The following is a 13,199-nucleotide window of genomic DNA, read 5'->3' as shown; positions in this document are numbered from 1 at the left end:
GGCATACACAAACAAATCTGCACCTTTGCCCAATATTTAATGAACGCTGTGATTCCAGCTCCTCGAGGAATGAAAGCCAAACATGGGCGAAGAACATTTTACGCCCGCGGCTAAACTTTTAAAAAATGACTTATCTTCAGCCGGCAGAGGTGTAAACAAAGAGAAATGTCCAGCACGGTTGCAGCACAACTTAACACACACTAACAAAGCTGATGTTTAAGTAGTTTGAGGCAGCTGCTGCTCTGAGGCAAATGTTTAGATCAAAACTGGCAGCACTGACAGCTTTAACTGTAGGGCATCCAGCACTCTTCACAACACAACAACAAACAAAAGGCTGGGATCATAGGAGCTGAACAGGTAGGTAACACATGCATCCTCCAGGGTGTCAACCAGGATTGTGATAGTAGTGGTGTAGCTGCTTTCAAATCCTCTGTGAAGTGCAAACTGTTTTTAATGGGGTTTATGGAGAATACTGAACAGCCTCTTCTACCTTTATATGTGTTTGAAATGTCTGATTGCACCAACATCCACGTAAATCATTTCAAAGGTCACCAACAATCCTTCTTTGAAAAGAAAAAAATGCTTTCCTGTTCAAATATATATTTATTTCCGTATTCCTTCATACAAACATCTTTTTTTCTCAAAAAATAAACTGTAAAGAAGTGCACATAGAACAGTGTGCACAAAAGTCACAGAGTGGGTAAAGCTGTGTGATGGTTGGATAGAAAGCAACAGAAGGGAACCCTCAAGGTTGACACATGATAATAAAAGCACAATGTCCTGTCTCTTCCACTTTGTATTGATGTCCAACAACACCTGAGTTGTGCAGGAGCGAGCACTTTCAGCTCTCTCTTCAGGTAGAGGAACATTTGAGAGCGTTGGCTCCTGTGTGCAAAGATTCATTGGATTAGAAAGATAATCATGGGCAATTAAATTCTGACTCCAATCCCAAGTGATTAGACTGCAGGTGCAGCTCCGAAGCAAATGTATCCAACAAAACAAGTCACTTCATTTTGCCTTGAGAGTGCAAAAACTCATTTTTCTTAGGAGGGAGGAAGTGTTCTATTTTCACGTTTCTGATGCAAATTAACTTTTGTGAACTTTGTTTTAACCCTCGTGCTCTGCTGTGCAAGTACAATGCTTTTCCTCTTATTTTGAAGAAGAAATAGAATTTCTATGATTAATTCAAACTCCCTCTAAAGATTCACTTTGTGTTTGCAGTGTGGCACATGCATCCAAGCCCACACACGGAGCTCTTCATGATGAGTGGAGGGATGAAGATCCCTCAGCAGCAACACACATACTTTGATTTTAAGCATGAAAAGTGTGCATTTCTTCGTTGAACCGTAAGCTCCAGATGACTGAAGCAGCCATTAACTTTTCACATAATCCTCCTCTTTGATTTCATGTGTTGCGTTCAAGTGGTTGGCAAGCTCCTGCATGACAGCATCTTTGCCAATGTGATCGTTCCTCCTCTTTTCCATGATCACGTCCTCCAGGCTCTGAAACTCCAGGACGTGACTCTTCTTCTCTGAAAAGAGTAATTTCAACCTGTATGGCTGTTTTCCAATCCTTATCTCCCCTCCGATCTTAAACTCCCGTTTGCCAAACCGGCACCAGGCTGCAAAGCACTCAGAGTTCCTCCAGTACAGCTCTCTGTCTCTGGAGCCAACATGGTCCAGGGCGTTGCGCACGATCACCTCCGGCGGGAGCGCGCGATACCTGTAGAGGCCGTTCACTATCCTGCCTTTTTTGCCCTGACTCACATCAGTGAGGAAGTTGTTCTTTATTTCCGCTCTGTGCAAATGAACCACCTGGAAGTCCCCGACGTAAACAGCCCAGTGTGGATACTGTCCTGTAGCTACAAACTCCAGCAGGTCTCCAGGTCTGCAGTTGTTCAGCAGACTTTCCGCAGAGTGCGCTGGGTCTCCGGTGTTCCTCTCATAAGCGCACTCCTCCCGGTAGTAAATGGCGCACTCCAGCTCGTCCTGCGGGTCGAAGGGCTTCTCCTCATTATTTACCGCGCGGTTTTCAGATGAAAAGTGGTCTATATGGTCGTCCTGGTCATCGTCGCCGTCGTCATTGGAGAAAATATAAGAGACGCCAATCCGCGGGCCTTCATCATCCGGGTCGAACCCATTTGGGTCCGACGTTGGCACCTCTGCGTAATTTAAATGCGTTAGTTTCTCCACCTGGTTCCCCATAAAGGTGAAAGGTGGATAGAAGGGGAGAAGGCTGAGCACGGAAACAGGATCCGCCTGTTCTAGGCGCACTCAGGCAGGGGAGACGGAGAGAGGCGCAGGGTGGTGGAGTGTCTTAACTAAATCCAAAGCGGTGAAGACGGGCACCAATAATCCATGACCAGCTGTATAAATCCTCCAGATAAACTCCATACACACACCTGTAGGGGGTAAACAAAATGGCAGCTTAAATGACAGTCTCAGAGCAGTGGAGAGGACTATCTATAAGTAAAGCTGACGCGTAGTTTACATTCCCAACAGGTGTGACCTGACGCACCTGTTGACTCAGTTTCCACGAGTCTCCCCAACTAACCCACTGCTGTTCATTCATCATGAACAACACTTCAGTGTCTCACAGTGTCACACACATTTCCGCACACATGTTCGTCTTTCTTGTCAGTTCATCTGTTCAGACCGGTCTGTAGAAACTCTGACCAGCACACGGACTCACCTGCAGCTCGGCTCCTGAAGCAGACAGCAGCTCTCTCCCTCACACACTCACACAGACACAGACACACACTCCCTCCTGGTGTCACATCGGTAAAGTAAACAGGAATTCAGTCAGTATTAGCTCCTTCCTGTGCAGCAGGCTGTTGGTTTGCTCTGCTCTGCACACTGTCGGTACTCTGAACCACCGTGTTTGTTGCAGCGAAACTCACCCAGGATCTGTGGCTGCTGGGAGGTGTTATCATTTAAAGCGACAGTACACCTAATTTTAAAAACTCATTTACATGAAATCTCCACTTCGTTTGAAATGAGAGGAAGAAAATCCACCAGCTGAGTACAGTAAAGCACTTTTTTGAGTGTCTTATCCTTAAATTTGATTATTGAAAAAATGTAATCAATCAATCAATTAGACTTTATTTATAAAGCTCTTTTCATACAATGACATTGTAACACAAAGTGCTGTACATAAAAACAACTTAAAATAGAATCAATTAAGAAAGAGATCCCACCCCGACACCAAACCCACCCCACAATCCTAAGGTTAAGAACACAATATATGTAACAATAGTAATAAAAAAATAAAATAATAATGAAAACAATTTTTAAAAAAGTTGCTGAACGAACTGAGGAAACACTCTCATGATATCTTAATGAGGAAACACTGGAGCTAAAATAATATGTTAAAACTCAACACAGGAAATTCAACTCATCAAAATAAAATACATTTCTAAGACAATAAAACACTAAAATATTAAAACCATTAAAAGAAAATAATATACTATAGTTAAATAAATAGATAATACACAAAGAAAGAAAGAAAGAAAGAAAGAAAGCTGTTATAAGAATGAAACTCAGTTAAAGCGAGACTTAAAAGGTTGGTCTTGAGTTTACTTTTAAAAATGTTTAAGCTCTGTGCAGTCCTCAGATCTTCAGGAAGGGTGTTCCACAGGTGTGAGCTGTGATAATAAAAAGATACCTCACTGTGAGTCTTTGTTCTTACTTTAAAGTCCACTACCTGAAGACCTGAGGGCTCTCACTGGCTCATATGATAAAAGCAAATCTGATGAATAAGAAGGGCCAAGACCATTAAGAGATTTAAAAACCAAAAAACTTATCTTAAAATCTGTTCTGAAAGATACACCCTGTTTAATGTTTAATTTGACACATTCAGGGTAAACTTTACAGAAATCAAATGAAAAACAGCAATCTATTTAAGATAATATTGAATAGTCTTTTAAAAGTAAATTACAAGGATACATCCATGAAAAAAAAGTTTTAAAAAATCATCCACTCTGTGTAAACAAAATAAAAAGTTGGGAAATTATCCCTTCAGGGGTAAGTACAGCATCAAGTAAATACAGATTATCTGGATTATACATTTTTAAAATAACCATTTTCAAGAAATGTTATAAAACAAGTTGAAGCCTGTGGGCTTTTATGAAAAGCCAAAGTGGAATTCTTTCTTTCTCAATCATGGTTATTTATTTTCAGACAAATAGAATTTGTTAAACCCTGACTGAGGCTAACTTGAGAGCAGGTGACAATAACGTCATGAAAACAGTGGTCAGATGTATCATGTGTTCTTTGTCTAGACAGTTATGTGCTACTATGAAATGAGCTCTAAGAGTAAAATCAGATTACAAAGTGAAATCTCTTTAGCTATTTACACCATCCATGTACATATGTGCAGAGACTCATGATGTTGTTTAGGGGTTTGGATCATAAATACATGAAAATAATAAAAAATAAAGACCAAATACTTTTAACAGAAGTCTGAGGTATTATTTTAGACATGAATAACCCTTTAACATTTTCATTATTGTATTAATTAAATGTGCTGCAAATACAAGAACACTCATTTTGATACAAGTTTACTTCAAAGAGAAATGTAATTCGTTCTTTATTTTCATTTTCACTGCAATTTGCCTTGAAAACACTGGCATAAGATGTGTGAATCTCTGCAGCTGAAGTCGGGTTATTAAAGCAGTAAAATTCACGCTGCCTGAGTTGAACTTCTGCAGCGGACTTTGTTTTGATTTGTAATTGTAGGAATAGCAGGGGTGTTACTGATAACATTAACAATGGCTTCCTTATACACAAGTGTCCCAGAAAGTCATGGCGGTGTGACAAAGAGCAAGAATGCTCGGTATCATGACCCTGAAACAGAGACAGCTAAATGGTCATGTGTCATTGTTTAGTTTGTTCACACCTGTCTAAATGTGAGTGAAGGTTCATGTTCTCTGTAATTTCAAGTCATGCAAGAATTACAGTTGCATCAGTTGTAGTCATGTTAACATTCTTTAGTCTGGGTGCTGTTTTTAAAAGTTCTGGTTTCATTTGCGGTCATAAAAACTTAAGTCTGGTGTAAGGCAGGGTTCAAAAACTTTTCAGCCTGTGACCCCCAAAATACAGATGCCAAAGACTCACAACCCCCAGTGTCCCTCAAAGAGATTTGATGTGGCTTCATTTAGCTGGTCTGCAGAAAATGACCCTACCTATATGAGCATGTGGCTGTGTTTCCTGTGCCGCCTACTGCTACTGATGCTTTTAATAATTAACTGTTCGCTAACCCTAAACTTAGGAGTCAACTGGCAACAAAGAAAGGAAGAAAACTCATTACGTTTTCTATTATCAAGGTTTTATTTCAAATTTAGCTACTATTTTTGACGATATTTTTTTACTACAATGTGTAAAATATACTATTTTTAGATAACTTACAAAAAAAAAAAAAAAAACATTCTGGAAGACATCTCACAACCCCCCATTTGTGTCTCACGACCCCCCTTTGAGGTCCCGACCCACACTTTGGGAACCCCTGGTGTAAGGGAAATCCCGTTATTTACTGCAGGTAGAGGTCATGAGAGCAGTCTCATTGGAAACATGTTTTCCTATACATCTCTATAAAAGTGCATCAAGAGCACAAGAAAACAACGCTCTATTTTAATCAGAGTGTCACACTGTTTGGACTTAAACACAACAAGCAGGGGTACAGAAACATGACACCCAGATCAAAGCTGAATTCTGTAGTGCCAGTCTCATCTCTGCCCCTCCCTCTCCTCCAGCTCTGGCAGCCGCCCGGTCAGGCCTCCAGTGCCAGGAGGTGAGACTGTTCACTTCCAGCCAAAAGGTAAAATCCTCCTTGGACAAGGCAGATACCGAGGCTTACAGTGTCTGCGACAGCCATTACACCTCCTTCCTGGAGCTTTGAACAGATGAATGTGAATTCCAGATCAAACATGACCAGAAGAAAGCAAACATCCACGGGGAATTGATTGTTTTTTTTCCTCATCTCTGTGCGTCTGTACAATATTGTGATTAACTTCTGAGTTAATTTACAGCTCTGCTTCCCTCTAAAGGAACCGCTCAATAACTATGATATGGGGAATGTAATGTTGCCGCCTATTTGTGTGCACTTTGCACAAATTGAACTGCTATTGTGAAATTACCTGTGACTTAACATTTTGAGGTAAACAAGATTAGATTGCAAAGGGCTAATTCAAGATGAAGCAGAGTGGAGAGAAATAAATGAGTCAACATCATCTAGATCATTTATTGCCAGTTAATATCTTCATCAGGAAATGCTCTTAGTGCTGCATGACGCACCGTCAGGATAGAAAGGCCAATTACAAATTTAAAAAATGCCTGATGCAAGGTTATTAAAAGATTAGCGTCACCTAATTTCATCTGAACACAGCCTTTGTTTGTTTCTCTTTGGAACAAAGACCCCTCACAGTGGGCAAGAGCAGGCAGGAAGGGAGAGATTTAATCACATAAGAGCATTCCTGCTGATGTTAAAGAAAGATTTAACAGCTCATTCAAAAAACTTGCTTCTGAGGAAATTCTTCTCATGTCTTTGAGTTCAATTCTTCAGTTAGCCACACTTAGAGGAAACTTCCTGGTTTTAAAAATAAAATCCATGAGTCACTGAAAGATTTTAACATCTGCTACATTAACTGTGATTCATAGATTCAATGTTGAATGAGTATTTCCTTCTTTTCTGAACAGCTGTCATTAAGGCTCCTAACTTGGCTAACTATCCCAGAGTATCACTGAAGCTGAGAATAAATCATCCTGAGATGAAAACTTTATTTCTTCAGTTCTAGCTCTGCAGACTGCAGACACTGCTCTCTTGTGGTTCTGTAAACACACTGCACCATACTGATGAGGAGCTATTAGACAAATCATTTACAAACCCTCCAAATTATTCTTACAATCTTGCTTTTTTTATTTTAAATATTTATTAAAAATATGCAGATTTTTATTTACATTCAACAAGGCTGGAGTCTAAAAATCACCCTGGGTGAAACACAAGCCGGTCATCACTTTTAAATCCTAATCCGACTAGATAACAGAATGTTGCTGAGGTGTAAATTACAAAATTAAAAAGTGAATGTTTTACACAAACATAAGCAAACAAAAATCATTCAAAAAACTTGTGAAGAGAACTGTCCCCAAATTCTGCACTACAAATTCTTTGTTGGCATAAAAGTAATCCCCACAGGAAGAGCTTTTAGAATGAACTTCTCTGAGGATGAAACTGTGGCTTCATGTCCGGTTGTTTTGTCTCTTCTGGCTCTGGATCTTTCTCCTCAGCATTTGGTCGGGTACCAAATCTGACTCTTTCACATCTGAGTTCCCACAGCCCACCACAGGACAGCTACAGGATATAGACACAGAGAAAAACCTCATCATCTGAACATTTACATTCAAGAGAGGGTGAGTTGAAAAAAGTATCTCTCTGCTGTTATTACTATTCATGTAGTGTGCGCACAGTGACCACAATCAGGACTCAGACAATAGGCAGGTTTCATCTTTCCTCAACAGTGGGATTTAATCAGTGTTCCTCCAGGAGCAGCCACGTTTAATTTCATTCCACCATCAAAGCAGTATGATAAAGAAACTGTGAATTAAGCCTGACTGCAGGTCCGAGGCCAGCCTGCAGAGTTGTTTACAGCTGAAGAACCTGATTGGTGTTTTAAAAAGTACTCAAAGGGAGACTTTCTTACCGGCATTTCTTCTTCTGGCTGTGTCTGGCTTTGATTAGGCCCAGTATGGCTCCTTCATCATAATAATGGTTACATTTCTTATTCTTCACCGGGTTCACCATCTCCACCTGAGAACGGATACACAGCGGTGTGTCACAATAACACAACACAATGAAGATCCAACTAAAGTCTGATCAAAGTGTTTTTCTCTTCTTTGTTGATAATGAAACTGATTTGTTTTTCACAGAACGTTTGTATCCATGATTAGAACAACAAGTTTAAAGTATGAAATCGGATAAACAGAATAAACTGCTGTAATGTGAAATGACCATGAGCAGTGGGGGTGCTCTACCTGTGTGAGAGGACAGGTGAAGTTCACTTGGCTCTGTGTGACAGCGATGTCCTCGTCCAGCTCCTCCATATTATCCTCTGTCTCTTTGTTTGCTGAAAACGCAACAAACAAACCACTTCTTAATGTCCAATCACAGTAATCAATGCTTGACTGGATTGATGACATCACATTTAGAGTGATATTATGAAGTGAAAGACATCAATTACCTGTAGTCCAGATGTGTTCCAGTTTTACAAACAATATCATTTTAGAAATTGATCCACAACGAGGAACTACTAAATAATGTAAACCATACAGACATGAGGTCATACTTAAAGGTTAAACAATATATTTGATAACCCAATGACCTCTCTTTAACAAATCTGGCATTCAGCTAATTGAATGCTAATGTTAAGGCGTTTTTCGACCGGAGAGACTTTACCCCGGAACTATGTGCGTTTCGACTGGTGGACCCAGGGCCTAAATTTAGTTCAGGGGTAGATAATCTCCCCCCTAAAAAGCCCCTGCTGGGGGGAATTTGTCTGATTGGTAGATTAACCACAGTGTTTTTATTCCGCCCGTCGTCCACAGTAACATCACACACATCTGTGATTCACTTGATTTCTCTTACTTTCATTTGTTTTTATTTGTTCTATCCTTTTTGTATGTGTGTGTACTTTTCAAAAGAAGAAGCTGTGATTCTCTTGATTTAGCAGCTTGTAACAGTAGTCTTCTCTCAGCCAGCCACAAATGCGTCTCTCCCAGTGTTACGGTTTTAAAAGTGACCCTGTAAACTGGAGACCTTCAGCCTAACGTGTCAGTGTTTGTGGAGTTTACACAGCTGTTGAAACACAGAGGGAGTTTTAAGATTCAATATCCTCATCAGATATTTAATGATCATCTAAAGACATTTATGAGGGATGCATCCGGCTGAAAGTCTTCAGTTAACAGGGTCGCTGTTTAAACCAAAACACCGGTCGATCTCTGCCACGGCCTTTTGAGTTCAAAAGGATTTTAAAGCCGTGTTGAAACGTCTTTGCTACTCGTGCTTATCTCCTCTCAAGTGTTGATTCAGTGGATCCATCTGTGATGAAATATAGCACCATCTAAAACAGCGCCAGCTGAGTCTCTTCATGCTAACAGGCTAACTGTTGTGTTGCTCATAATGATACCTGCCTGCCCATCTGCTTCTATGGTGTCATCTGTGATGAATGGCATTCATCTTTGTTTTACTGCCCTCTACTGGTCTGGTGGTGTAGTGCTTTTACTTATTTTTTCCTCCATACGTCACTCGCCTGATTCGCACAATCTACCCTGGACTTCAGCGGGCGGTCGAAATGCAGACAACAATGGGGGCACACAATTTAGTTCAGCTAAAGTAGTTCAGGGGGCTAAAAGACCCGGAGCACATGGTCGAAATGCACCTTTAGCTTCTGTCTCATGCTACCTAATTATTACCTGTTATTTTTCCATAAAATAAGTTGATCATACATTTAAATCCAAAAACTACAACTACAACTTTCTAATGAAGATAATTAACACATGTGGCCAGATTCATGAGGTACACATGATCTACCATATGAAGATCAACAGAGCTAGTCCACGCTGAATGTGAGGTCAGAGGAAAGCAGCCATCAGTTTCTTAAAGGCCAAGAAAATGATTTAATCCATATGAAGGATTGATGTTTAGAAATGTTTCCCCACTTTGCAAAATAATAATGACTTAAAGTCAGTGAGGAGTTTTTATTTGGTTACAAAGCTGAAGGAAATAAATACTGATGCCTCTCTATGACCTTTAAAAGTAAACCAGACCATCAGCATAAAGCTACATTATTTCTATTATAGTAAGATCAAAGTCTGACACTGCTGCTGCGGGGTCAGTGCCACATGAAGTGATTCACAGCATGTTGCAAAGACACTGCTTTTTGGCATTTTCCACAGCATAGGTTCTGGATGAGTGATGTGTTTTACAGTTAAAAGAAAGGAGCTGTAAAGGTTCATAATATCACATATAGTTATATAACCCACACAGATGCAAACACAACACTCTTATCTGCTATCACAGCCAAACGTTTTCAAAACTACAAAGTAGCCTGTGCAGTAGTTCCACCTTCTAGCCTGCGTATTTTAAATTGCTTCTGTTGTCGTCCTAACATAGCAGCTACAATTATTAAATAGTAAGAGGTCATCCTGCACTGAGGTATTAAAAAGCACTCCTCAGAATGTTTCCCTAAACTCTTATAGTCAACACTGTAACGCCCAGCCGATAGGGTTATGTATATTTTATATTCAGCCTCAAAGAGATTACATTTTAAACTTCATCCAGTACCTTAAAATGTTTTCTCAAAACTCAAGGGACTGAGTAGACAGAGAAAATAACATTCTTGCAGCAGTAAATTGATTTATAATCTCTGCAGAGAAACTAAAATGATGTCTCTGCCTGTGTGTGGGCGGATATCTAATAAGGATGTAATAAGGACAATCTATAAAAAGCAGAGAATAGCAGCTACAGGGTGACAGGCAAACACAATTACTCAACAGTTAACAGAGGGAGAGGTGTGTGTAAAAGTAAGCTAATCATCCTGTAATAAATAACAAGCACAGCTATTCTCAGAGTGGATTAGAAGTCCTGAACACATTACACTGAGTCCAGTTGTGTGTATATTGAAAATCTGACCTTGGTTAGCTGAGTTCTTGATGCTCTCTTTGAAGGCCACAACTTTCTGGTGTTTCTGCAGCTCAGCGTCAGAGAGCCGGGCCATTCTTTCATTGAACTGCTCCTTCACTTTGTCTGAAAGGCTGAACATGGCCTCTGGCTGCTGTGTGGTAACCTGCACAGACTGGAGTAGGTCAGACTTTTTCCTTGACTTCTACAATTGGAGTCAACTTCAGTGTTTTTCTTGATCTTTTAAACTAACACCAGGACACACATTAAGACTTGCCACTCAAGAAAATCTGTGCGTACACTGCAAAGCAGGAGCAGCTGAATGGCCTAAACCGATGCATATACATATGTATTTTTTACATCTCAGCCTTTGTCAGTGACGCATCTTGAGGCTGACCTTTTCTGTGATTGAGGAGGAAAGGATGCTTTGGGCTATTCATTTGAGTGAAAGTGTAGCTCTCACCTCTGATGTTACTTTTTGTACAACGTCCACAAAGAAGTTAATCTCCCTGTCCAGCTTGGCACACTCCAGAATCATGGCCTCCATGTCTTTAATGCCGGGGTGGCCTGCTTCACCTGTAATCCAAAAGCACAAGTAAAAGCTGCTTTCTTCCATGTCACATCTTAAATTCAAAGCTCATTCAAAAATGGGGTTTCTGTACTGAAGAGGATTAGGGTCACTGAAAGAAAGAAATAATGAAGGTCCAATATATTTTATTTATAATAATTCTGAGAAAAAAAGTCAGAATTCTGAGATTAAAGAATTCTGACTTTAATCTAAGAACTCTGATTTTGATCTTAGAATTCTGACGTTAATCTCAGAATTCTGACTTTAATCTAAGAACTCTGACTTTGATCTTAGAATTCTGACTTTAATCTCAGAATTCTGACTTTGATCTAAGAACTCTGACTTTAATCTAAGAATTCTGACTTTAATCTTAGAATTCTGACTTTGATCTTAGAATTCTGACTTTAATCTCAGAATTCTGTTTTTTTTCTCAGAATTCTGACTTTAATCTAAGAACTCTGACTTTAATCCAAGAATTCTCACTTTAATCTAAGAACTCTGACTTTAATCAAATAATTCTGACTTTAATCTAAGAACTCTGACTTTAAAGGCCCTGTGAGGAATTTTGAAATGGCTGAGAAACAGACTGAAAATGATACTGATGCCTCTTTATAACCCTCAATAGCAAACAAGTCCATCAGCAGCAACACTGGCACCGTCTCTGTTATAATTTTTAATGCCTGAAACCGCCCTGGGGGGGTAGGTGCCAGACCAGATGATGGACATCTTGCTTCAGAAACTGCCTTTATTTGACTGTTTTCATGGAAAATAATCACATTGCCTGATAAAGTTGACTGTTGAACAGAACAGGATGAGGCTTTTGTTGAAAACACTACTTTTGCATGTATAGGACAAGAGATAAGAGGTAACACTTTGTCCACAAGGGGGGCGCCAGAATCGATACAAAACAAAAGTTCCTCACACCACCTTTAATCTAAGAATTCTGATTTTAATCTCAGAATTCTGACTTTAATCTAAGAATTCTGACTCTAATCTCATAATTCTGACTTCAATCTCATAATTCTGACTTTTTTTCCCAGAAGTCGACCATAATCTAATAATTCTGACTTTAATTTCAGAATTCTGACTTTAATCTAAGAAGCCTGATTTTAATTTCAGAATTCTTACCTTAATCTAATAATTCTGACTTTAATCTAAGAAGTCTGACTTTGATTTCAGAATTCTGACTTTAATCTAAGAAGTCTGACTTTTATTTCAGAATTCTGACTTTAATCTAAGAAGTCTGACTTTTATTTCAGAATTCTGACTTTAATCTAAGAAGTCTGACTTTTATTTCAGAATTCTGATTTAATCTAAGAATATCAAAAATAAATGAATTGGACCTTCATTTTATTTCTTCCAGTGGCCCTAATCCTCTCGTAGTTTCCTTGGATACAAATAATAATCCATAGAGATTAGACAATAACAGCAGTAGTAGTAGTAGCAGTAGTAGTAGAACACAAGCATGCAGTGGTTGACATAATAATAACATGAAGAATATTTACTCTGAGCTTCAGTCAGGTCCATCGCCACATCCGTCACTATGTCCATCCCTGTCCCGATGTCTGCTTGACATGACTTCAGGCTGGACAGAGTCCCGTGGACAGCACTCAGAGACATTCCTAATGGATCTTTAATCCTCTTTAATCCCTTTGGACTCAACCATAGACTTTATAAACTCAACAAATACAATTTAAGACTAATTCACGTCACGTTAGCCTAGCTTGCTAACGAACTTTAACTGTAACTTTGTAGCTTCACAAGTTAACCAACGACTCACTGTAGTAATGTTAAGATGATCTGTCTTAATCTGTATCTGTATCTGTATCTGTACGTAGAATATTTAATCCTGATAACACTGAGAAGTGAAACACATTAAGGAGACACAACAAACCCCTGCCGCGGAAATTTGACTGCTACATCAGCTAATGTTACACTTCCGGTGGAGATTTTCAAAGTAAAA

General features: G+C 39.4%; 2 protein-coding genes across 3 annotated transcripts; both read right to left on the bottom strand.

Annotated features, from left to right (window-relative positions):
• Nucleotides 1–406: 406 nt before the first annotated feature.
• lratd2b (LRAT domain containing 2b) lies at nucleotides 407–2,916 on the bottom strand. The gene is made up of 2 exons (XM_034698040.1): nucleotides 2,692–2,916; nucleotides 407–2,401 (listed from the first exon to the last, which is right to left on the bottom strand). The coding sequence occupies exon 2, from the start codon at nucleotides 2,202–2,204 to the stop codon at nucleotides 1,374–1,376; it is 831 nt and encodes a 276-aa protein (XP_034553931.1). The 5' UTR covers nucleotides 2,205–2,401; nucleotides 2,692–2,916; the 3' UTR covers nucleotides 407–1,373.
• A 3,972-nt stretch (nucleotides 2,917–6,888) lies between these two features.
• Nucleotides 6,889–13,193, bottom strand: nsmce2 (NSE2 (MMS21) homolog, SMC5-SMC6 complex SUMO ligase). Of its 2 annotated transcripts, none has more exons than XM_034697740.1 (6): nucleotides 12,742–13,193; nucleotides 11,132–11,244; nucleotides 10,681–10,843; nucleotides 8,025–8,116; nucleotides 7,694–7,800; nucleotides 6,889–7,344 (listed from the first exon to the last, which is right to left on the bottom strand). In XM_034697740.1, exons 1-6 carry the CDS (start codon nucleotides 12,854–12,856, stop codon nucleotides 7,233–7,235), a joined length of 702 nt encoding a protein of 233 aa, XP_034553631.1. In that variant the 5' UTR covers nucleotides 12,857–13,193; the 3' UTR covers nucleotides 6,889–7,232. The 2 variants fall into 2 exon arrangements, with proteins under 2 accessions (XP_034553631.1, XP_034553632.1); XM_034697741.1 differs by having other exon boundaries at nucleotides 10,681–10,834; nucleotides 12,742–13,191.
• Nucleotides 13,194–13,199: the final 6 nt, after the last annotated feature.

The sequence above is a fragment of the Notolabrus celidotus genome, chromosome 12 (genome assembly GCF_009762535.1).
Source record: "Notolabrus celidotus isolate fNotCel1 chromosome 12, fNotCel1.pri, whole genome shotgun sequence".
NCBI lineage: Eukaryota > Metazoa > Chordata > Actinopteri > Labriformes > Labridae > Notolabrus > Notolabrus celidotus.
This window is presented reverse-complemented; position numbering and strand designations above follow the sequence as displayed.